The sequence below is a fragment of the Bos indicus genome, chromosome 3 (genome assembly GCF_029378745.1).
Source record: "Bos indicus isolate NIAB-ARS_2022 breed Sahiwal x Tharparkar chromosome 3, NIAB-ARS_B.indTharparkar_mat_pri_1.0, whole genome shotgun sequence".
Lineage (NCBI taxonomy): Eukaryota > Metazoa > Chordata > Mammalia > Artiodactyla > Bovidae > Bos > Bos indicus.
In genome coordinates, this window is record NC_091762.1 from 101,647,563 (window position 1) to 101,673,805 (window position 26,243).

At 51.4% G+C, this 26,243-nt stretch overlaps 1 protein-coding gene across 3 annotated transcripts in view; it reads right to left on the minus strand.

Annotated features, from left to right (window-relative positions):
• Positions 1-26,243, minus strand: part of RNF220 (ring finger protein 220) — a 278,923-nt gene that overhangs the window by 28,969 nt on the left and 223,711 nt on the right. For all 3 annotated transcript variants that reach the window (XM_070786671.1, XM_070786672.1, XM_070786673.1), the window contains one exon: positions 8,071-8,203. In XM_070786671.1, coding sequence (XP_070642772.1) covers positions 8,071-8,203 — 133 coding nt within the window. The remainder of the gene's footprint in view (positions 1-8,070; positions 8,204-26,243) is intronic.

Here is a 26,243-nt window from a genome sequence, read left to right on the forward strand (position 1 = left end):
TAGTGGGTACAGGGGATTAACCATCCTAGAGGGTACTGGATAGCCCCTCACAACAAAAAACTACCCAGCCCAAATGTTAATAGTGCTGAGGTTGAGAAACCCTGGTGTAAAGGCAGATATGCACATGTCCATTGTCTCTATAATTCTGTCAACGTGTGGTCACACCGAGGTTCAGGCATGCACACAGAGGCGCAGGCAGAGTCATGTTCCCAGGGCCGTGTCCTTAAAGACATTCACAACTGTCACCCAGGCCCGGATGAAGAGCTGCTCACATGCCCACCTTCACACAAGCATGCACAGGTACAGACACCCACGTGTGCTGCCACACGCCCAACACTCAGGCAGCCACAAATGCAGCCGTACGTGGACACACCCACAGAAGCAGACACGTACGTCATAGTGAAGGGGCCGGTAGCTTGGCAGCAGGCTGAGACTAAGATCTGAGTGTAAAAATAGCTCGTGGTGGGGGTAGGGGGGGCTGTGGGTTTGATTTCCGGTCAGGGAACTAAGATCCTGCATGGCACATGATGTGGCCAAAATATTAAAAAAAAAACAACAAAAACCAGCTGTCTGCCTGTCTGATCACACAGTGGGGGCATCACAGACAGGAAGAGACCACCAAACTGGGTTCCGTTCAGTGGCATTTTGTTCATAAGTGGTCCCCATGTTCCTGCTCCTGATCCGGGCACAAGGGATACAGAGAGGAAACTGAGCTGCCATTGAGGAACAACTAGATGTGAGTCTGTTACTTTTATCTTTCCTTCATTCCGCTAACAAATGCTGTTGTCGCCCTGCTACCAGCCCCATTCCTGGACCTACAGCGAGAGAAATGAGGCATCTACTATATGACACTGTTCCCACCAGGCCCCTGGACTGAGGTCTGAGTGTTTTCTGAGCAGAATCAGGGTGAAATGGAAGAGGCAAGACTGAACAATTGTTGTGCACCCACCACATGTGACAGGCATGGGCTAGGAGCTTCAAGCGTGTCATCTCTTTGATCTTCACAAAAACTTTAGAGTTGACTGGTGGGCTGGGTGACACCTCACTGCTCACACAGCCCAGGCAGGGTCTGGGATTTGCGTTCCTATCTGAGAGTCCAGAGTGCTGCTTTTCTGTTGGCCCCACTGCCTCCTAAAGACACTCAGGATGGAGGGCTGAGCTCTGAGTTCTTTTACTCTCTCCACTTTGGGGAGGGCCCTGCTGACTCTGAGCTTTCGTTTACTCTGCCGGTGAACAGACATGAAGACATTCAGGGCCAGGATGTCCAGCCTCTCCCTTGGCCAGTCCTCTGGATCTTTTCCTGCAATCCTCTTCATCTTCCCTCCAGTTGGACTGGTCAGACTCCTTCCCTCTCCCAGAGCAAGCACCCCCCTCCCCCCGCCCTCCCTACCTTTCCTCCAACAACCTGATTACCTCCAAGTGTGCTTGCTTCCCCCAGAGAGAGGAGTCTGGCGAGGGGCCCACCTTGGAGAGGAGAACTCTGAGCCCCGAGCCGCTGGCAGCCAGGCTCCCGCCCAGCCCATCCACTCGGCTCTGCCTTCGTCCCTCCCAGTTTCCACAGCCCGCCCCCAACGATTTCCTCCCTTCTCAGTCACTCGCTGCCTAGTGATCCATGGGTTTTAAATTATAACTGGGACCCAGGAAACGCGTTCCTAAGTACAATATTCATGGGCTGGGCTGACACTTTTAATTAAGGTGATTTACACTGAATTATCCTTGGAAATAAAGAAATGGTGTGCTGCCCGGGAATAAACCATCATCACCAGCCGCCTTTGTAAGTTACACTTCGTTTTAATCTATTTGGGGAATTGTTTATCTAGTTCATTACCCAACCAAACACCGAGGCCGGCCTTAAATAAGGCTTAAGTGGGGGTGGGGGCACTGCCATCTCCACACCCCGCCTCTCCTCTAGAGTCACCCAGCCTTCCTCTGGCTCCTTCCAGGCCCTTTAAAACACTGACTAAACCAGATCTCAGAGTGGCTGAGGAAGCCTCCAGAAAAAGGTCTCTGAGCTCAGGGCCCTCTAAGCCAAGCCTCAGTTTCAGTTCTGTGGATCTCTGAAAGAGTCCAAGGTTCTTTCCTATTTCTGGGTAGAAACTCCTGTCTGAGGGCCACAGAGAAGTTTGGGGACCACTGTCCAACCTGCCCATCAATCTCCAGCTCCCATCTATGTTCCTGCCAGTCTGTCTGACTGTCCACGTCCACACTATCACCATCCCAGAGAAAGCTCAGGGCACCCAGAGCTCTGTCTACTGTCTCCTCCTTCCCTCAGATACCTGCTTCTCTACTATTGACACCGTCCTGCCAGTCTGTCTGTCTGTCCACGTCCACACTATCACCATCCCAGAGAAAGCTCAGGGCACCCAGAGCTCTGTCTACAGTCTCCTCCTTCCCTCAGATACCTGCTTCTCTACTATTGACACCGTTCCTGTGAGTCAAGTCAGAAAGCGAAGTCAGTAAGTGCCCCACAAGTAATCAGCTAAGTTCTCTTGCTTAGTCCCCCACCAGTCTCTCACCATTCTTTCTTCTCTGTTCCCACTGCCACTGCCATTGTCCTAGGTGAGCCTCATCATCTGTCCCCTGGACCCTGCCTAACTTCCTCACTTGCTTCCTTGCTTCTACCCCCAAATTCTGCTCCATGCCACCTCCAGAGCGATTGTCCTACAGCTCAGCTCTCTGATTAAGCTTCTCCAGCTCACAGATACTCTAATTCCCCAACTCGAAGGTGACCCTCCGGCACTGAAGGCTCTCCACTATCTGTCCCCAATCTAACTTTGCTGTTCTTGGTCCAGCTAGCTGAATCCTGGGGTCAGTTGGAATGCCTGTGCAGGACTGAAAGGGGTAAAGAGAGGATGAGGTGAGGGAGTGTGTGGGGGCATTGCCTCTGATCTCGAATGTACAAGTGTTTTGAGAAGTGTGAGTGCTTTGCCAGCAGAAGTTCTGACTCTTCTTCCTGGGTCTGTCTGCCTGTGTGCCTGTGGGGGTGAGCATCCATGGGAAGTGGTTCTTTGAGGGGGTAGGTGTGAGCACATGTATCTGTGTTGGAACGAGGGAGGGTGTGTGACTGTATGTTGTCTACATACATTTGTGTTGGTGTCTGTGAAAACCAGCCAGCCCTAGTTTGGGACATTCAGTCATGTCTGACTCTTTGTGACCCCATGAACTATACAGACCATGGAATTCTCCAGGCCAGAATACTGGACTGGGTAGCTGTTCCCTTCTCCAGGGGATCTTCCCAACCCAGGGATCGAACCCATGTCTCCAGCACTGCAGGCGGACTCTTTACCAGCTGAGCCACCAGGGAAGCCCAACCAGTGTGAGCCCTTAGGTGTGTCTAAAAATAGCAGCGTGCTATGTGGGGGGCATGCTCTGTGCTGTTGGGCAGAAGCGGGCAGAGAGCGCAAACCAGGCCCACCCAGAGGAATGCCTCTGGGACTGACCCTGTGGGAGGGCGATGGAAGGAAGAGCACCCTGGCAGCAGCATCCACAGACTCAGGAGCTGGCCAGGCTGAGGGAAGGGGGTGGGGGTGGGGGCAAAGGGAGGGTGAGAGGGGGAAGGGACAGCTGGAGAGGAGAGGAGAGGAAAGAAAGGACAGAAGCCAAGAAGAGGACAGAGGGGCGGACTAGAGAGCTGGGGAGGCCACAGTGGCTGGGGACGCCCTCACCTGGGTTCTGCCCAGAACACTCTGAGCGATGCACGCACAGGCTCTGCCCTCCTGCAGGACTCGGTTTCCCTGTCTGTGAAATAACCTGGTCAAAGGCCCCTGTCAGGTCGGAACTGAGGTGGGGAAGAGGAGGGAGGGGGTCTCCGAGCCCTCCCAACCTCCTCTCCTCCCCTCCGGTCTCCCGGAGAGCGGGCAGGGGCGGGGCAAGGGCAGCCAAGGCTGGGGGCCCTCCCCGCCCACCCGGGCGCCACGGCCCTCAGCCCGGAGGGAGCTGACACGCTCCTTGGGAATTTATCACGCACCCAATTACAATGTTAATTGGCAAGTTCCTGAAATCAATTAATTCGCAAATTTTTTCCAATTAAAAATCCAGATAAATCACGAGGGCGGCGGCGGGGAGGTCCAGCCTGCAGTCCGGTGGGCGCAGCGGCCGCAGGGAGGGGGGGCGTATAGGCGAGGGGAGGGGGCGGCGGGCGCGGCTGCCCTTGAACGCCTTTGCCGGCCGGTCGGACTGTCAGCGCGCCGGGCGCGGCGGGGCCGAGACAGATAAAACCATCGACCCGTCGCCGCCAGCGCTTCGGCTTTATCGATCCGACGGGAATTTCACTTGCTGTGCAGATCCCGCTGTCCGGCTGTCAGACACCGGGTTGAGGAGGGGGGAAACGTACCAGGAGTTAGGGGGTGCTGGGCTGGGCCTGGGCACGAGGGGCACAGAAGTGGGGGACGCGTGAGCTAACGGTGAGGGCTGGGGCACCCGTGAAGGCTGGGGGGCGGGGAGCGGAGAAATGGACCGGAGCCAAAGATGTGAAAGTAGGGGACCCTCTGAGAGGCTGTGGGGCAGGAGGGATTGCCGGAGGGTCACGGGAGCGGGTGGAACACTTATGTGGGCACAAGTGGATGCCCTGGGCAGTGCGTGGATGGGGCCACAGGGGCTAGGCTGTGGTGTGGCCCCCAGTGAGGAGGCAGAAAGAGCTCGGGCCCCCACTCTCCAGACCCTTGCGCGGGGCGGGGCGGGTGTCCCTTCATCTCTGCCTCTGTTCTCAATTTCTGTTGGGAAGTCCTCCACCCAGAAGCACTCCTGCATAGCCAAGGTGTGGAACTCAACTGCAGAAGGATGTTGCTTCCCCTCTCTGTTCTAGGCTAGTCCTGGGTGTGTGTGTTGTTGAGGGGAAGGGGAGTGGTTAAAAGTGTGGGCTCTCGAGTCAGATTGCTTGGTTTTGACCCCTTTTCTTTACCACTTTACGGGCTGTGCAACCTTAGAGAAGTCACTTAACCCCTCTGTATCTCAGTTTCCTCGTCTGTAAAATGGAGTTAATAATTATTACCGCCGCCCCCCCTCCCGCAGTGGTAGGTTGGGAAGATCCCCTGGAGTAGGAAATGGCAATCTGCTCCAGTATTCCTGCCTGGGAAAATTCCATGGACAGAAGAGCCTGGTGGGCTACAGTCCATGGGGTCACAAAAAGTCAGACAGGACTGAAGGAATTTAGTGCGCGCGCACACACGCGCACACACACACCAGTGGTTGTTGTGAAGACTGAATAAATTAGTATAAAGTTCTTGGCACACAGCATTCAACAAGACTATTATTATCATCATTAGTACAGTCTTCTGTGGTAGTTTTCAGTATTCCCACAAATTCTTTGGTACTCTCCCCTTCAAGGCTTCCCTGGTAGCTCAGCTGGTAAAGAATCTGCTAGCAACGAGGGAGATCTGGGTTCTATCCCTGGGTTGGGAAGATCCCCTGGAGAAGGGAATGCTACCCACTCCAGTGTTCTGGCCTGGAGAATCCCATGGACTGTATAGTCTGTGGGGTCTCAAAGAGTCGGACACGACTGAGCAGCTTTCACCTTACTTCCCTTCAAGAGGTAGAACTTACAGTGTTTAATTCTCCTCTGTGGAGTGTGGGCTGGACTTGCTGACCTGCTTCTAGTGAGTAGAATAAAATATATTAGAAGCCATAGTGTATGACTTCCCAGACTAGATCATAAAAGGCATTGTGGCTTCCTCTCTAGCCTCTCTCTTGGATCACTTCCTCTGTGGGAAGTCAACCGCCATGTCTCAGGGAAACTGTAGCAACCCTATGGAGAGACCTGCACGTCGAGGAACTGAGGCCTCCTGCCAACAGCTGTGTGAGCGAATATCCTGGGAAGGGGTCCTGCAGCTCCAGTGGAACCTTCAGACGACTGCAGCCTTGGCTGACATCCTGGCTGCAGTCTCCCGAGAGCCTGAGCCAAAAGCCACAACCCCTCACAACTACCCAACTAAGCTGTGTCTGAATTGATGACCCCCAGAAACTGTGAAATATTAAGTTTTGCTGTTTTTAAGCCATGACGTTTGGGGAGAATTTGTAACACAGCAATAGATAAGTAGTGTTTTGGCCTTCAATTCAGCCCAGGCCTCAGCTCCCTCAGGAGGCCTTCTCTGCTCTGTGCTGGGTTCAGTACCGTCTTGTTTCTCCCACAGCTCCTGTCTATCCCACAGAGCGGTCTCCGTCCCTCAAGGTTGCTAATGCCTGGCTCTCCTTACTCCTATTATGAGCTCCTGAGGGTGGGACCATTTCTTTCTTTCTTTTTTTTAAATTGAAGTATAGTTGATTTGCAATGTTGTGCCCATACACACTGTACACAATATAGTCTGATGCACAGCACAGTGACTCAGTTATATACACACACACACACATTCTTTTTTAATATTCTTTTCCATTGTGATTTACTCCAGGAGATTGAATATAGTTCCCTGTGCTACACAGTAGGACCTTGTTGTTCAGCCATTCTAAATGTAATCGTTTGCATCTGCCAACCCCAAATCCCAGGTCCGTCCCTTTCCCTCCCTCCCCCTTGGCAACCACACACCTGCTCTCTCTGTCTGTGAGTCTGTGTCTGTTTTGTGGATAAGTTCATTTGTTCCATATTTTAGATTCCACATATAAGGGACATCATATGGTATTTGTCTTTCTCTTTCTAACTTCACTTAGTATGATAATCTCTGGGAGCCTCTGTATTGCTGCAAATGGCATTATTTTGTTCCTTTTTATGACTCAGCAGCATTCCATTGTATATATGCACCGCCTCTTCTTTATCTATTCATCTCTCGCTGGACGTTTAGGTTGCTTCCATGGTTTGCCTATTGTGAATAGCGGTGCCGTGAACCTAGGGGTGCATGTACCTTTTTGAATTATAGTTTTGTCTGGGTATATGCCCAAGAGTGGCATTGCTGGATCATATGGTAATCCTATTTTTAGTTTTCTGAGGAATTTCCATACTGTTCTCCATAGTGGCTACACCAACTTACATGGGACGATTTCTGGTTCACCTCTGGGCCCCTGCACCCTGCATGGGGGATTAGGTGAGAAGGTAGAGGAAGGAGGATCAGTCAAGTCTGCTGACTGGAACTGATCCAGGTTTTTGGACTGGGAATCGTGGGGCAGGCTATTCCCAGTGGCTGACTATTTCCCAGAGTGGCTAGAGCCCACATGCTCTTCTGTAAGAGGAGCTTGCCTCTTCTCCATCAAAAGGTGGGGTACATGTTCCCGTCCCTAAAATCTGGGTAGGTTAATACTGCCAAGAGAGTATAGCAGAAGTGAGGTTAAGTGATTTCTGAGGTTAGGTTAATAAAAGGGAATCCAGCTTCGATCTCATTGGCTGGAACATTTTGCTTTCATGCTTTCAGCTGCCACACTGTGAGCTATCCTGCTCACAGGCCACAAGGAGCAGCCATGTGTAGGTGCTTTGGTTACAGCCCCAGCTGAGGTCCCTGCTGACAGCCAACATCAACCACCAGACATGTGAATGAAGGAGCCAGGTGATCCCAGCTCCCAGCCAACAAGCCTTCCCAGCTGGGGCCCCAGACAGGGTGAAACAGACACAAGCCACCCCCTCTGTGTTCTGTCTGAATTCCTGACCCCCACAGAGTCCATGAGCATCATGAAATGGTTGCTTTAAACCCCTAAGCTTTGGGGTAATTTGTTTCTCTGCTCCTTTTGACAACCTTGGCTCTTCTGGGAGGAGGCTCCACCCAGTCCTTCAGGCAGGGACAAAGATGATGGGGTGGAGCAAGGGAGACACGCCTGAGCACATTCTCAAGGTTGTCACCTTTCACACCTTGAGATTCATAGGGGAGGTGGATGGCAACCCCAGGCTGCACTTCTCGGGAAGCTGCCAGTCCCAGTCCCTGCTTCCATCACCCTGCTCTGAGGCTCCTCCCCCTTCTTGTGCCTTTTTGAGACTTAAAGCTCACTCTCCTCATATCTCTGGAAACAGAGTAAGAAGAGAAAGGCAGCACCATTCAGCCGGAGGAGCTGAGGATTGAAAGCCAGGTGGAGAATGGCAGCAGGGTCTTGCCGCCTGTGAGAGGCTGGGACCTGGTGGCCAGAACCCTGAGTGGAGGCCTCTGGCAGGTGGCTTACCTGGCGGGCAGCTGGGCCAGCTGCTCTAGTTCTTGCTCCATATGCTCCTGTAGCTCGCTGGGCCTCAGCAGGACCTGACAGATGGGGCAAATAGGGGCCTGGCTGTCAAACAGTGCTGCTGCCTTTTTCTTACCTGGTGAGGGAAGAAGAAGAGACAGACACATAAGCTGGGCTATACGTGGAGAGAAACGCCACGTCCCAATCCTCCACCCCAAGCCTCTGCTGCCTCCTAGGGCTTCTTGGCCTGGAGGAAGGGTGAGCCTGAGGGTCTCAGAGCCCATGAACATTATTCCGCTTTGCAGCTCCAGAGGCTGTGGCCGTGCACAGCACCTCCTCAGCCAGCTGCCCTTCTCGGAAATCTATCAGGACGCAATCAATGCTCTGTGCAATCAAACCTTGATCACTTCATTTCACACGTTAGTGAAGCAGGTCTTGGTTTAATCACAGCGTCACCTGGAATATCCAGGGCCTCCTCTGTCACTCCTTTCCTTGCTGCTTTCACACTTTCCAAAGCAGGAGAAGGAAGAAAAGAGGGAGAAAAGGGATCGTTCCTGCAGTCATTCAACAAACATTGTCTGATGTCTGTGCTGAGCCAGGCCTAGTGCACAGCAGTGGGGACACAGAATATAACCAGATCTAGTCCCTGCCCTGAGGTACTCACAGTCAAGTGGGAAAGACTGAAAAGGACCAGGGTGACTGCCAGGGTAGCATTCTCTCCCAGCCCCTCTCTTTTCCCCATGCTCCTTTCCATGGCCTCTCCTCTTCTCTCTCTGCCTGTGGGACCATATTGTGTATTCTTATTGGCTCTGACTCCCACCTGTGCCCTGCCGACATCTGTTTCTCTGCCCCAGATCCCTCCCATGTTCTCCAGACCCCGATAGCCAAACACTTAATGGACATCAATGCCTGAATGTCCTACAAGAATCTCAAACTCAACCATCTAGAATTGAGTACTTGGACTTCATTGATGGTCCAGTGGTTAAGAATCCACCTGCCAAGGCAGGGGACACAGGTTTGATCCCTGGTCTGGAAAGATCCCATATGCTGGCGAGCAACCAAGCCTGTGCACCACAACTACTGAGCCCATGTGCCCTAGAGCCCAGGTGAGCAACAAGAGAAGCCACCACGATGCGAAGCCTGTGCACAACTAGAGTAGCCCCTGCTCGCCGCAAGAGAAAGTCCATGTGCGACAGCAAAGACCCAGTGCTCTTCTCAGTGAAAGACACCTGCGTTCACTTGGTCACTCAAGCCAGCAACCTTCACTTTGCCCTCGGCCCCTTCCTTGCTTTACTCCCCCTCCCACATTCATTTAACCACCAAGTCCTGTCCGTTCTGCTTCAGTATTCCTGGAATCTACATTCTCCCAGTTCAGGTCTCACTCCTCACTCGGATAACCTCACTGGCTGCTGTGAGTCTAACAGATTCTGAGCTCTTCCCTTCCAAAATGCCCTTCAAATTGTGTGCCCCCAATACACAAGCACACATGGGTCTAGCACTGGCTATGCTGACTTGGGGGGCCCCTGGGAGCCTAAACTCTGTCCCTGATGGTAACCAGAGCTCACTGTGTAGGAAGGGGCCTGAAGTTTGCCTAGTGCACTTCTCGGGATTCCTAAACTCCCACCCTTGCCACTCTGCCCAGCCAGTGCTCCCCTAGCCTTTGCTTATAGGCATAGGGTTGAGGAGCTCTATTCATCCAGAAACATCCCTGACTATCCATGTAAACTCTGATTGTAGGAAGGAAGGCTTCTTTAGCTTAAGGTCAGATCTTTCTCCCTGCTTCTTCTTTCTTCTGATGCTTGGAGAGGGTCAAAATCAGCTTTTAGAGAGATAAAGTCCACGCCAGTGATGACTAAGATGGTTGACTGGGTAGGGTTGCCAGATTAAATACAAAATGCCCAGCTGAATTTCACATAAACAATATTATTTTTAGTGTAAGTTTTCCATGGCAAAAGGGGGAAACTTAGACTAAAAATAATATTAATTGTTTATGAGAAATTCAACTGGGCATCTTGTAGCTTCCCTGATAGCTTGTTGGTAAAGAATCCACCTGCAATGCAGGAGACCCCAGTTTGATTCCTGGGTTGGGATGCTGGAAAAGGGATAAGCTACCCACTCCAGTATTCTTGGGCTTCCCTTGTGGTTTAGCTGGTAAAGAATCCACCTGCAATGCAGGAGGCCTGGGTTTGATCCCTGGGTTAGGAAGATCCCATGGAGAAGGGAAAGGCTACCCAGTCCAGTATTCTGGCCTGGAGAATTCAGGACTTTATAGGCCATGGGGTCACAAAGAGTTGGACACGACCTAGCGACTTTCACTTTAGTATGTCTCAACTATTGGCACAGGATATACTTATGTTAAAAGTTATTCATTGTTTTTCTAGAATTCAAATTTACCTGAATGTCTTATATTTTTATTTGCTAGGTCTAGCAACCCTATGTCTGAGGGAGTTCCCTATTCAGGCTGAACACAAGAACCTATCTCCCTTTGACACAAGATTATAGCTCTCCTGGATGCCCAGACTAGATCAACTGAGAGTTCAGAGGAGGGAGTGATTCATCCCAGATATGTGTTTGGAGGAGTGGAAAAAGAGAAGGCTTCACCAAAGAAACAAAATTTAACATGTGCCTAAGAAGAATTCCAGGCAGAGAATGGGAGCAAAGGGATGAATGAATGAATGAGTTGTGAGCTTCTTGTGGGCAGGACCATTCTTGCTGCTGCTAAGTCGCCTCAGTCATGTCCGACTCTGTGCGACCCCATAGACGGCAGCCCACCAGGCTCCCCCATCCCTGGGATTCTCCAGGCAAGAACACTGGAGTGGGTTTCCATATCCTTCTCCAATGCATGAAAGTGAAAAGTGAAAGTGAAGTTGCTCAGTCGTGTCCCACTCTTCGCGACCCCATGGACTACAGCCCACCAGGCTCCTCCGTCCATGGGATTTTCCAGGCAAGAGTACTGGAGTGGGGTGCCATTGCCTTCTCCAGGACCATTCTTAGTCACCTTTTAATCTATAGACAATTGAAAAAAGACTTGGCATAGATTAGATTCTCAGTGATGAAACAAAATAGTGGAGAAGACGAAGGGAAGGAGGAGAGGTAGAAATGAAGAGCTGCTTGTCCCAGAAGCCAGATGACCTTTGCAGAACTGGGATGTCTGCTCTGGAGGCTTTGTGTGTGGCAGGGTCGGGTAGGGGTGGCTCTAGTCAGTGTGGCTAGGTCTCTAGGGGGGAAGGGGTCTGCTGATCATATGCCCTGGTAGCTGTGCCCCAGATATTCAGGGAACAGCTAGCTAAAAGGCAGCTCTGAGTAAAAGAGGCAGATGTGGCCCTGGTCTAGGAGTGGGGAGGTGAGGATTCTAGACTCATTCTCTTCAGCCAGAGAATCTCAGAGGTGAGTGAGACCCTAGAAATTCTGCAAGCCATTATCTTTATTTTACAGATGGGGAAACTGAGGCTCAGAACTGGGCAGGGACCCCTGTACTTGGCTCATGATATCATTGCTTCATTTATTTATTCATTCATCAAATATTTATCAAACAATTATTCTATGTCATGTATTATTCTAGGAGAAATGGGCTCAGAGATAAAGAAAACACAGTCTTGGCCTCAAGAAGATCACAAACCAGCGAGAAAACTGGAAAAGAAAGTCAGTGACTGCAGTCTGTGCAGCCTTAGTCAGGGCTGAGGGAGGCAGGAATGGGTGCTTGTGGTGGTGGTGATGGGCGGGAGCAGGAAGGGGCCAGAGGAGGGTGGTAACGCTTGCTGGCAGGCATGGAGGGTGACTAAGGGACAATTGACAAGGCTGCTGAAATCAAGCATTGAGGTAGGGGCTGGGACAGAAGGGGGAAATGGTGAGAGACAAGAATAGAGAAAGGTTAGGATCTAGGGCATGAGATCAGAGCTGAGGTAGAGATATCAGGGTTTCAGCCCCCTCTGCCTGGGGTACCAGGTATGGTTCTTAGGGCTGCCAGAGCCCCAGTTCCTCCCTCTGCACCTGGAAGCAGGCATCAGCATTCCCATATACCTGTGCTCAGTTCATCTGCTTTCCTGCCACAGGGATCTTCTACTTTTCCGAGCTTGGCCTCAGTTTCCCTGTTGGGACAATGGGTCCTCTTCCTGGCTCCCAACTTCAGGAAGAGCAGTCACAGGGATCAGCGTAGGCACCCTGCAGCCTCCAGCCTGCATCACATCCCCGTGTTCTCAGGGGGTGCCAGCATGGAAGGTGCCAGCATGGCCATGGGCCCCCTGCTTTCCCTCCCCCACTGTGTTCCCTATAATTTTATATTGAGACCTATGGTCATGACGTGGGTTTTACTGCACTAACGACATGGCCTGCCCAGGTTTAATGACAAAATCCATACTCTGGCCCTGGGCCTGCTCCTCGTTTGCATAATTCCCAGAATACAGCTCCCTGAAGCTTTTGACCTGGGCCATTACAGTGGCCATAAAACGGGCCATAAAACCGCTGGGGATGGCCCAGAGGAGGAGGCTGTGGGCCTTTGGGGGTGGGAAGGCACTCTTCAACCCCCTACTCTTCCGAGGCATCCTCGGGCTCTCCTTCCACAATTCCCAGAATCTGGGAAGTCCGTCTCAGACTGGAGAGGCCTCCAGAAATCCTTAGTCCAACTGCCCGTCTGATGCAGGAATGCCTTCTCCAACACCGCTGCCAGCATCGCAGGTAGGCAGACCAGCCCAGCAGGGGCAGGCTGTCAGAAAGCATCTTCTCCTTGAGCATTCTTCACTCCAGCTGGTGCCCCCCTACCCCTGAGCCCACCAAAGCTCTCTGCCACAGGTGGGTCCAGGTCAGACGCGCTAGGTTGAATCCCATTCCCTCTTCAGGAAGCCTAGCTCCCCAGGGAGGTCAGGAGCCAGGCTGAGCAGCATCGTGGGGAGACGTGGGCAGCATGAGGGGCTGGGGACAGGGACTGGGATGGGCTGTCAGTGCTAAAGATGATGAATGGGGGAGGTGAGGCGGGAGGCCGGGTGTTATCGGCAGTGGATGGCGGTGCGGGCGCTCGCCGCTTCTGCTAATCCCCGGGCGCTGCCTCAGCCCTTGCACTGATAACGAGGAAATGGGACTGACAACAATTTTTAGCTGAGAGATTCTTCACCAAAATGCCAGGCGGCCGGAGGTCTGACAGCGCCTGATTGAGTGTGTGAGTGTGTCGAGGGGGAGGCGCGCGGCCCCCTCCCCTCCCATGCAAAGATGGATCGCTCATTCCGCCTCCCGTCCACATTCATTACGGCACCTACCTCCCTACACCCCATCGCCGCCACCGCCGCCGCCGCCGCCGCCGCCGCCGCAGCCTCCGCCGTGCCTGCCACCTCCACTTCTCCGCCTGCCATAGGTATCCCCCCAGTAAGAGGAGAAAGGGCGGCAGAGGGGCCTGGGCCTACCCACAGTCTCACACAAGGCACCGCAGGCTCAGGAAGCAGAAAGTCAGGGCTAAGACAGGCCCTGCCTGGAGGCGCCCTAGGGATGGGACCTCCAGAGGGTCCCTTCCCATTTCTGGGGTACCTCCCCACCAGAAAACAGCCAGGCTCCACCAGAAAGTGACTGCCTGCGGTTGTGAGTAGGGACAGGCCTGCTGAGGGGCAGCCCGCCAGAGGAGTAGTTTTTCCCTGGCCTGGGCCAGGCCGCTGCCAGTCCAGGCCTCAAGCCTTGGATCAAGGCCTCAGGTACCTGGGGTCCCAGATCAGCCCTCTGCTGCCCCCCTCTGTTGGGAACTGCGGGCCACTAGGAGCAGGCAGCTCAGGGGCTGGGCTGCTACTTCTCTGCCATCTTTCCCATCATCCACGGTGAGGCCTGGTGCAGGTCTCATTCAAAGAGAAAGCCCACCCTTCTTCGATCACTAACCCGCTTCCGGCCCTGCAACTCCCTACCCTGCAATTGCCTCTCCAGCTTGGCCCGTTTGGTTTTGTCCCAGTTCTGTTGCCTGTGGGTTCCATTCTTCCCTCTCTGCTTGTTTAAAGAGCAAACCCCAACCTCCTCATCTTTTCTCCACAGACCACAAAACGCAGAGTTTGACTGCCTGGTATCTGATTTAAGAATGGGGAGGGTTAAAATGAGGGGGAGGCTAACTCTAATGATATATGGCAATAGAGGCTGAAACTTTCAGGAGTACCTATGTGGGGCTTCCCCGGTAGTCCAGTGGTTAGGAATGTGCCTTCCAATGCAGGGCACGTGGGTTTGATCCCTGGTGGGGGAACTAAGATCCCACATACCTTGGTGCAATGAAGCCCGCCAGCCACAACTACAGAACCCACACGCTGCGAAGGATCGGTGTGTACCACAACTAAGACACGACACAGCCAAATAAATAAATAATAAAAAGAGTACGTGTGTGTATACACGTGTGTTTGTATATACACACATGTGTGACCTGCCCTTCCCCTCTTGCGGTCCCAGTAGAAGAGCTTCCACTCCACTTTCCAAAGACCAAGAGTCTTTGAGCAGGATTGCCTCTTACTAGCTGTGAGACCTTGGGCAAATCACTTAACACTTCTGAGTTTGAGATTCTTCTTGAAACAAGGATAATAATAACTTACTCAGCACCTTCATGAGGTTCTAGTTAAATCAGGGCTGTGTGCAAGAGATGAGTCACCATTATCTCTAGTAAGAAGCTGGCACAGTTTTGCTGTTTGTGTCTGTATCTACCCCATCCTGACACCAGATTGGCCTTGCTCTGTATTCAGCCTTCTTCCCTGCTATGATCAAGATTGTATACCACTCAGTAGGCACCTTGGGCCTTTCAGCTTCCATGGAGCTACTTCTTCATAGCCATCCATACCCACATTCTATTTACTTGTTTGTTTGTCAATATAACCATTCATCCATTTATCCATTATCTGCCCACTAATAACTGTTTATGGAAGGTTACTATATGTTCGGAGAAGGCAGTGGCATCCTACTCCAGTACTCTTGCCTGGAAAATCCCATGGATGGAGGAGCCTGGTAGGCTGCAGTCCATGGGGTCGCTAAGAGTCGGACACGACTGAGCGACTTCCCTTTCACTTTTCACTTTCATGCATTGGAGAAGGAAATGGCAACCCATTCCAGTGTTCTTGCCTGGAGAATCCCAGGGATGGGGGAGCCTGGTGGGCTGCCGTCTATGGGGTCGCACAGAGTCGGACACGACTGAAGTGACTTAGCAGCAGCAGTACTATATGTTAGGCTACAGGTTAATGCTGCATATATTTTATTTCATTTAATCTTCACAACAGTCTTGTGAGGTAGGTATAATCTATTTGTATCATATTGATGAGGAAAATGGAGCTCAGAACAATGAAATGACAGAGCTGGAAGGGTCAGAGCAAAGATTTAAATCTAGATCTGTCTGACTCCAAAGCCAGTGCTCTTAACCACTGCACAATACCTGGCTACCTACATACCTAGCCTATCACCTAGGTAATGATTCAATAATCATTGACAAATGTCAACAAGTACCAAGATGCGTCTGCTACAGTATGGATGCCATGCAATAATGAACACACACTCTCTGCCCTCAGGGAGGTTAGTCACTAATTGTGGATAGAGACATTCAACAAATATCCCCAGCATGGTCTTAGAACAAGGGAAGAACATGGAACTATGGGAGTAGACTATCTTTCCTGGGAGGTAAAAGAAGTGATTTATAAGCAAAGCCTTGAAGGATGAGTGGGAACCAGTTCAAGCAATGATAGTGGAGGAGTAGTGTTCTATAGTACATAGAAAACAGCATGTTTGAAGGTACAGAGATGAAGCCTAAGTGAAGAACTGAAAAGGGTTCAATGTGGCTGGAGCAGAGAGCGAGGGGCAGAGGACTGAGAGCTGATGATAGAGAGGCCAGATCCCAGAGCACTTTCCACTATATTAAGGATTTTGGCTTATTATTATTTTTTTAACATACAGTGAGAAGTCATTGAAGAGTTTTAAGTAGGGGAGTGACATCTCAGACTTTCGTCTTAAAAAGATCATTCTAACTGCAAATCAGAGAAAGTTCTAAGGGGATAAGAGCAAGTGCAGGAAGATCATCTAGGGGGTTATCTCACTAACTGAGGTGAGACATGATGGTGACCTGCTCTAGCGAGATGATATGGATGACAATGAGATGAACAGAAGCAGGTGGACTGGACATGGGGGTTCAAGGACAGAGAGGCATCAAGGGTGGCTCCAAGCTGTCTGACTTGAACAGCTGCTAGGTGGTAGACCATTCACTGACTTGTAGAACAGGAGGAAGGGCAGTAGGCTTGATAAGGAAGAAAATGATGAGCTCTATTTTAGATGAACTTAGTTTGAGGAATGGTTAAGACATACTCCGTGAAAATGCTCAGTAGGCACTGTATGTGAGCTAGAGCTAGAAGGATAGAACTGGAAATACTGACATGTAGATAAGGACTGAAATTCACCAGCACTGCATCCTCTGTGCCTTGAACAATGTCTTGCACATGGTAAATACTCAACAAGTTTTAAGAGTAGGTGAGATCACCTAGGGCGAGAGGGCACAGTAAGAAGAGGCTGAGGAATTCCAACAGGTGGAGGAAGTTTTAGTCACTGAAGACTAAAAACAGCCAAGAGGAGGATGAAAACAAGGTGATGTCATCAAAGGCAAGAAGGGAAGTGTGAGTGGGGAGCATGGTCCATAGGGTCGCATGCTGCTGAGAGGTTAAGAACACAAGGCATGCAAAGTGTCCCTTCCACCTATCAAGTCCACAGTACAACCATCTACCCCACCTCATCCAGCCAAGCCACTCTCCCCTCTCACTCATCTGCCTCCTCCTCCTCTTCTCTCCAGAAAACCGTGATTGGTGCCTCTGTGAGTGTGGGACAGGAAGAGTTAACCTGCTGACAGACGGCATTTTTTACCTTCAGTCAATATGAACAAGGCCCCAAGACTATGATTCCAAACATCTGGATTTCATCAATATGTGATCTGTCATCGTATATTGGCATTCCCCAGTCCCCGCGCCAGAGCAATGCGGCTGGTTTTATTAATACGTCAAATACATTATCCGTGTAATACACTTGTCTGGCTGGGGCCTCCCGCTGGGGCGGGGCGGCGGATTTGAATGTATGATGAATCAGTTTGCATTACATGTTCGTAAGTCATCATTTGTCAGGATTAATAGGCATCCCTGGTCGAGGGGGTGGGGGTGGGGCGGGCAGAGGAGAGACATATATTTAGCTATGGCCCATCCTTATCTGCCAGTGCCCAGGGATGGCCCTGAAAACAGCTCTGCACCCTCCTGCCCAGACCCCAGGGCAGTGGCTGGTAGTCTGGTGATATTTTTTAGCAGTTCCAGAGTCACTTGGAAGCAAAGAGGCCTATTTGTCTCTGCTTTGGGCTTGCCATGCAACCAAAAAGGGTATGGCAGGGACCATTTGCATGGACTGGCTAACTCTTGCTCATCCTTTAAGACTCTGAATTCTTTCTTCCAGGGAGCCTTTCCTGACTCCTCCAGACTGCACTAGGTGCCTCCTCTGTGTTCCCCCAGTTTCCTGTGCTACCTCTGGTCACAGTGTTACAGTTGCCTATCATGTGTCTGTCATTCTCTTTAGACTGTAAATTTCCTGTGGGCAGGGAATAACTTGTTTATTGCTATAGTCCCAGAAGATCCCCTGGAGAAGGGAATGGCAACCCACTTCAGTATTCTTGCTTGGAGAATCCCATGGACAGAGGAACCTGGAGGGCTACAAAGAGTTGGACACGACTGAGTGACTAACACTTTCGACTTTCAGTATCTTGCAGAGGGTGTAACCCAAAGTAAGATGATATTAGTAGTGTAAGTAGAAACAAATACATATTCCTTGAATGAATGAATAAATGATTGTTGACCTTGCTAAACCCCCAGAAGATGCGGATGTTAGCTGGGAGATGTTGTGGAGGTTTTATCTGGTTCCTTGCCTCTACCTTGCCCCTGGTCTGATCATCTATCTACTGTACATGATCTTCTTCACTTGCTCCTCTTCCTGCCATAGGGAAGACTCCCTCACAGCACCAGGTTGCTTACAGGTGACATATAAACTCAGGATCCACAGGGTTGACATGTTCATGCCCACATGCCCTTGCCATCTTCCCTTCCCTCTACTCTGCTGGAAGAAACCCAGATTGGTATTGCCCACTCCATATGGCCTCCTGCCAGCTCTGCTGTTGCTGCTGCTGCTAAGTCACTTCAGTCGTGTCTGATTCTGTGCGTCTGATTCATAGACGACAGCCCACCAGGCTCCCCCGTCCCTGGGATTCTCCAGGCAAGAACACTGGAGTGGGTTGCCATTTCCTTCTCCAATGCATGAAAGTGAAAAGTGAAAGTGAAGTTGCTCAGTCGTGTCCGACCCTCAGCAACCCCATGGACTGCAGCCTTCCAGGCTCCTCCGTCCATGGGATTGTCCAGGCAAGAGTACTGGAGTGGGGTGCCCTTGCCTTCTCCGCCTGCCAGCTCTAGGTTCTTGTAAAACTGGAGCCTCGCTGATGCCCTGACCCCTATTGTGATGGATGCTATTTACTGTCTATAGCAATGGAAGGGGCATGGCTCTTGGGGGGCCAGTAGCCAACATCTGCAAGACAGCCAGGTGGAGGTCAGCCTGCGGGTAGTTGAGGCTCACACTTGGGCTGGAGCCGGAGCCAAGGACTGTGGGCCAAGGCACAGTCAAGCTCACTGAGTCTTGGGGATGGACTCTAAACCCTTGACCCCATGAGCCTTTGCTCTAGCCAAGTGCACCAGCCAGCCTGTTTAGAGGCTGTCGGGGCTTCAAGGGTCACAGCTATTTCATACCACTGAACTTGGCTGCCCCAGACACAACTGCAGCCTCTCTCCTCTTAGCTAACTTCCCCTCCTCCCTTAGCTAATCACTTCCAGAAAGCGCCCTGTGCTGGGCCAGGCCTGTGGTGGGTGGGGCAGGTGGGCCTCCCAGAGTTCCCTGGGATTAGGCTTTATTATAAACTGCAGAAAAGGGCCCAGTTCAGGAAAACATCCACACATGGACATGCACAAATATCCTCTAAAATGTCTGGACACACACATGTGCACGTGAGCACTGGTACACCCAGGTGCTCAGACAAGTGTGGGTATTTGTTCCCATCTAGATAAAGGCATGCGAGCACAGGCATATATGCAAGTGTAGACTGAGTCCACCTGGACACTCCCTGGCATGTCCACACACTTCACTTCCCTCCAGCATCTTCCTTGCCATGGAGCCAAAATGTTAGGACTGGACTATGTAAAGCAAAGTAAATCCAAGTGTGCTTTACCCCCTGCTGGCTCTGACTATGGGCTTATAAAAATGAAGTGGGAACCTCCGCAGCTGTGGGCAGTAAATCCTGAACCGCCAAGGAGGCCAGTGTTACCTGCTTTCTCAGCTCACGGGGGGAAGTTGGGGCACTGATTACAAGTGCCTGCAGGGTGGGACGGGCAGCAGGCCAGCTGCTTGGCCTCAGGCACTGCCTGCTAGCCCAGTCCTGGCCAGCTGTCTCCTACAGACCTGAGGGGTGCAACCACCCAGAGCCCTGGTGGGGGCAGGGTGGAGGTGTGCAAGGGCCAAGAGAGGAAGGGAAGTAGAGGAGAAGGGCTGGGGTGGGCAGAGTGAGCAAGACAGCCACGTGCTGCTAAGGCTGAGGGGAGCCCTCGCATCTGGAGATCAATTAGCATCAATTACTGACTTCATTTAATTGTCGTCCAAGATGAATTTGTCATTTTTAGCTGGAAATTAATGGGAGACCTTCACCTCTCCCTGGCAGCAGCCGCAGAGCCAACAGCGGTCACCTCAGCCTCCTAGGAGCCCTGAATCCTGCTTGGGGTTGGGGCCAGGCGCGGGCAAACAGCAGCAGGGCTTCTGCTCCCTGGGCAAGCTCTGGCCTGCCCCCCCAGCCCAGTCAGCCTGGCCCACTGCAGCCCAGGGCCATGGTGGGGGCCGCCGGGCCTGCGGAGCAGTCCTTTGCAGCCTCTGTCTTCGGCCAGAAATTAATTTGCTGGGCTGAGCATGTTTACCTTTTCCCAGCAAAGGCGAGACAGTAAACAGCGGACCGGCGGCTGAAATTGAATTGATAACTGCATCAACGTGCCAGATAACGCCTAAAATAATACGCCGATAAGGAAATTCGATTTGATTTGCTGCTGCGCATCAGATTGGCCCCATCTGTAGCTGCCTGTAATCATTTTCAATTGCGTTGGGAAACCTTATTTGTCCTTAAATATTTCTGTCATTTTTCATTGCTGGCGACAGATCCTTGGGCAGGTGGCAGGGGTGCGCTGCCTCTGTGGGCGCGGGGCGGCGGCCCGAGGAGGAGGGGTGGCGCGGACTTGCGCGGAAGGAGGCAGGGAGCGGGCAGCCGGGCGGTGACAGCTGTTCCTCCAATCAATCACACTGTCGACAGGGAGGGACGACTGGCTGGCAGAAATTGAGTTTGCCTCACAGGGGACGATTGAGCAAATTAATAGCCCATTAGCCAAGCAGTGACCTGAGAAATGAAGGTGCAGGGGTTCTTGCTCACTCAGGCCGGCTGGGGTGGGGCAGGGCAGGAGGAGGGTTTGGGGAGGAGAGAACTGGGGAGGAGGTGTGGGAAGAGGAGGGAGGGATGCGAGGATGGGATGGGGAGAACAGATGGGCAGGACATGGACTGTGGAGTGGATGGTGCCAGAGGGCGATGTGAAGTCAGTGAGATGGGCGAGGGATGCAGAGGGGCCTAGGAGAGATGCTGGGAAGGGAGGGGGCAGAGCGGGCTCTTGACCATGTTCCTACCGTGCCCTCTGGGACTGAGTACCTTGGCAGTAAACTCCTCTGCATCCTTGCTCCCTAGATGCCTCCTTTACTTCCTCTCTTCACTTTCCTGGAAACATCACTTACATTCCCTGGTGACATCACTTCCCTGTGTCCTCTCCACCTCCAGGCTCCTCAGGCCAGGAGGTGGGGTCAGTGTCTCGCTTGGTGCCCACAGCTGCTTTCAGACCACTGCTTCTCCACCCAGTGGACCCTGAGGGCAGGTACCACCCCGCACCCCTCATGGTTCTTATCTGCCTTCTCCACATCTGCCTAGGACTTTGACACTCACCTGTTACCCAGGTGACACCTGCCCTGATCTTGTCAGCTCCTGTTGTTTTTTCCAGTATTCCACATCCTCCTGGAGGACCTTGCCAACAACCAAAATTGTTCTGTGAAAGAACTCCCTCGCCCCCAGGCCTCTCATGGCCTTGGATCCGCCCATCACACTCTCTCTCTCCTCCTCATATCTCCCCAGACCACTTACTCATGGCTTCTAGCCTGGACCCCAGGGTGCGTCACTTCAACACCCTCTTGCCAACATACTCAACCTCCTTGTTGCCTCTGCCTTCTCCACAACCCAGCTATTCTCCTCTCTGTCTCAGACACACAGGCGGCTAAACGCAGCTGGGGAGAATCACAAAACCACGCAGAGATGTGCCAATAAAAATTCACAGTTTCCAATCTCAGCACTGCTAAGCAATCCTTTTCCATGCCCTTGGTCAGCTCTGTCTCTCCTTTTCCACAGAGACAATCCAATAATATTTTATTATTTTGAGTCCCCCTCCCCACCTTCTGTCCCTCTGTCTTACTAGGTGGTCTTACTGCCTATTTCACTCAGAAATTTGAAGTCCTTAGGCATGAATTCTCTCCTTCCAGACCCAAAATTCCTTTCAGTTTCAGTGCAAGAGGTATTCAGCCTCCTGTTTTTGCTTAATCTCTTCTCCTGGACTTAGAATCCCATTCCCTGGGGAAGCTGTCCTGTTCTCCCTTCTCTCCTGCATCTTCCCCCTTCCCTTCTCATGCTTCCCTCCATCAGCACATATACCCTGTCTCCCCCATTACAACAATACCAACAGCATCCTCCCATCTCTTCCATATGGAAGCTAACGCCCTTTCCACTTTCCTTTTCACCTAAGATGCTCTGACGCTCCTTTCTCTCCCAAACACTTCTGAACTCATGGCAGTCTGGTTTTCACCCCTACCACCCTACTCTCAATCAATCTGTTCTCAGTCAGATAAATCCTCGATGGTCATCATTTGCCAAATATGATGGAACTGCAGCTATATCCATTCATTAATTTGATAAACATGTATTGTCTTCCATGTGTTAGGCATTACACCAAGGCCTAAGGAAACCATGAGCTCTGTGTCTTTATGGAGCTTGCAAGGTGGAAGTATGCAATAAACTAATTACACAAATACTGTAACACGGAAGTTGTGTCAAAGAGAGGTGAACAGGGTCACGTGAGCCTATAAAATGGAGATTTGCCCTGCTCAGAGGAATTCAGAAAGGTTTCTCTGAGGACCTGACACAAGCTGAGTTGTGATGGATAAGTAGGAGTTGAATGGATGAGGAGGGAGGGAAGTGATAACACTGATCAGATGCTTACTCTGTGCCAAGCACTGTAGTATTCCTCCCTTCCCTTCATTTTATAAATGAGGACAGAGAGGTGTAAGAAGTTCTGTAACTTGCCATGGGTACCTGGTAAGAGGTGGTGCTGGACTTTCCACTCAGGCAGTGCCATAGTGGAGCCCATGCTCTCCACCACTCTCCTTCCCCTGATGTTAGCTATCATCCTCACCATCATCTGCTTCTCTCCCTGCACTCTCTGCGTGATCGCTACTGTGGTTTAATTTCCTCCATTCGTACCTCCAGTCCTGACCTGTATATATCAGTGTGGACCAGGTTCTCTACTTGGATGTCCCACAGGCTCTTCAGCCTCCATGTGCCTGAAACGAGACTGATCTTCCTCTAGACCCGCTCTCCTCCTGCTTTTTCAATTTCAGGGTATGACACCACCATCCGCAGAACTCCCTCAATCGGCAGTCTAGACTCTTACTCTTAACTCAGGCTCCTACATGCAATAAATCAACATCGTAGCTGTTTTCACCTCCTAAGTACCCTCAAACCATCTTCTTTTCTCCATTGCCCTCGTTCAGATATCATCATCTCCAGTCTACTCTTATGTTTCCTAATGCATCTCTCTCCCCTCTAATCCATTTCTATCTCTACAGCTAGAAGGATATTCCTAAAACACAAATCAGATCCTATCATTCAGCTACTTAAGATCCTTCAGTGGCTCTCAAAGTCCACAGCATAAATCCTGAACTCCTTATCAGACAGTCTCTCTCCAGTCTCATATCCCCTCCAGCAACGCTGTGTGCTATGGCTGGGCAAGACCTAGCTCTCCACTTATTATTCTCACTGCCAATAATGCCCACAACATCCGTCTCCCCATGGGCAACCTGTAACTCCTATTAAGATCACACTCAGACAATACGTCCTTCCGGAAGCTTTCCCTGATAGGGAATTCCTCTTCTTCATGGTATATTTCTTATATGTCTACACCTCTATTGAGAGTTGGACTATACAGAAAGCTGAGTACTGAAGAATTGATGCTTTTGAACTGTGGTGTTGGAGAAGACTCTTGAGAGTCCCCTGGACTGCAAGGAGATCCAACCAGTCCATCCTAAAGGAAATCAGTCCTGGGTGTTCATTGGAAGAACTGATGTTGAAGCTAAAACTCCAATACTTTGGCCACTTGGTCACTTCACTTTGGTCAGTGAAGAGCTGACTCATTTGAAAAGACCCTGATTCTGGGAAAGATCGGGGGCAGGAGGGGAAAGGGATGACAGAGGATGAGATGGTTGGATGGCATCACCGACTCAATGGACATGAGTTTGAGTAAACTCTGGGAGTTGGTGATGGACAGGGAGGCCTGGAGTGCTGTGGTTCATGGGGTTGCAAAGAGTCGGACACAACTGAGCGACTGAACTGAACTGAACACCTCTATTATGGCACACATCGGGTAATATTGCGATTGTCTGTTTATTCAGTCTCCCCTGGTAGACCTTGAGCTTTTTGAGGGCAGGGAAATTATCTACATCCTGGTATACTCAGGACCCTGAAGAGGGTCTGGTACAGAGTGGTAATGACTGTTGAATGATTCAATGACCAAGTTAATGCAGGAGGACTTGAAGGGACAGCAGGGGGATGTCCGGAGGGGAGGAAAAGATGGGGTGGGTGGGGGTGAGAGAGGATGAAAGAGGGGAGGGAAGGCAATCGAGGTGATGTTGAAGATTCGTTCTGCTTAAATAAAGCCTGGCTTCATGGTCAAAGAGAAGCAGAAGCTGCAAGGGTTTCAGAAGGCAGAGGCTCCATAACTGCTGTCCCAGAAAAATACTAAGTGTTTGTAGACCTAGTGGGAAGAGGGTAGGCAGTAGCTACACAAACCAGCCAGCTAGGGAAATCCCATGTCTAGAAACACCGACAGACAGACACCCCCACCGGGACAGGCAGATACCTGGTGCTTCCCCATCACAGAGCCCTCTGCAGCCCCTGTGCTGGCCCACCACCCGACCCGGAACCCTGCTGCTCTCTCTCTCTCAGCAATTTCCCTACCCAAGAAAGCTCTAAGGGTTTCAATTACCGGCGCGTGGGATTTAGTGCCCTGGGCTCTCTGACTGGAGGAGATTTATTTGAAGGTTTAGTGTCGTGGAGAATTCACGTCTTCACTCCCAGGAGCCCAGCTTCCGTCCTGAGCCCCTAAATCAGGAACCAAGATGGGCTATTGTCACTTACCGCATTAGCCTCGTTAGCGGACCAGGAGGGGTGATTAATAGCAATGCACACACAGCCATCTTGCTCGCTGGCCGCTCTGCCGCTGTGCGTGACCTGGGGAGGGGCTGAGCCCGCTCCAGGATAACTAAGGAGACTGGGCTAGAGCCCCCGCCTCAGCCAGGCAGGGCAGCCCCTGTGGTCCTTCTAGAACTGGGGACAGTTCAAAGCAAACTTCGCCAGAGAGAGCCCAGCTGGAAACCTCTGGGCCTGACTCATGGAAGAGGACAGAGGGTGGGTGGGTGTCAGGGAGAGAGAAAGGGGTGGGTATGTTTATTATATGGGCTTCTCTGGTGGCTCAGACGGTAAAGAATCCACCTGCAATGTGGGAGGCCTGGGTTCGATCCCTGGGTTGGGAAGATCCCTGGAGGAGGCCATGGCAACCCACTCCAGTATTCTTGCCTGGAGAGTCCCCAGTGAACAGAGGACTCGGGCTACAGTCCATGGGGTCACAAAGAGCTGGACTTGACTGAGAGACTAAGCACAGCACACATGTTTATTTCAGTTCCCAAGTGCTCTTTGAGTGCTTGTGACGGGGGCCAGTGTGCGTGGGACACAAGGGCACACGGAGAGAGGGAGGTGTAGGGAGAGGGGTGAATGGTGCAGTTTCTATGAGAGTGGGAGTGAGACAGAGGGGTGTATCTCTGTCACGAGACAGAGAGGAATATATGTGCGAGAGGGAATGTGCTTCTAAGGAGAGAGACGGTGGGAGAGAGAAGAGTGGTTGTATGTTTTCTTCTTTCTTTTGTCTCCGCAAATTCTCCCCTCCATACACCTTCCCCTCAAACTTTTTGGAGTCAGGCTCAATTGGGTTTGGATTTCAGTTTGGGGTAATTCATGCATTTATTTATCTGTTCATTCACACCAAGTTGTTACTGAGCATCTACTAGCTTTTACCTTTCTGTGCCTCCTTTTTCTTACCTGTGAAACGGAGACTAATAGGGTGTTAATGATAGTCAGTGATGTAATTTATTAAAAAAATCTTGTGAGCACACAGAATTAGGAGCCAGGTGTGTCCTGGCACCATACCTGGCAGGGGGGTGGTCAGGAAATGGTAGTTATAGAGCTGAGGCTCTTCTGCCAATCCTGTCTCCCTCTCTCTTCTCTTTCCATCTCTCTTCTCTCTCTCTCTCTCTCTCTCTCCGTTGCCCTCTCTCAATCACAGCTGAGCCATAGTATTAATTATTAGAACCAATTGACTGTTTAGACTCTGATGTTTTAACTAATCACCACTGAAGCAGACACTGGTGGGTAATCACAATCATTTAGTTCTCAGGCAAACCCCTTCTCCGAGCTGAGAGCAAACTGGAGGGGGGCGGCCCAACAATGACCGAGGCCTGGGAATGATGGTGGGGGTGGTGACTGCTGCCCAGAAGGAGGCCCCTTTCTTGACCCTGGTGGCCCTGGCCCCCAGAGGGGGCCCTCTGAACCAGCCCGGTCCCCTGGGCCAAGTTAGCTGAGCCCTGTCCTGGAGGTGGGTTGGCTTCCTTCCCTATCTTCTTACTCCTCTGCCCTTCGGCGTTTGTCTCCCACTTTGACCTAGAATTCTGTTGTGGGAGTCTCCTCCAGTACCCACAACCCTGGACCAGAAATATTCCAGCAATGC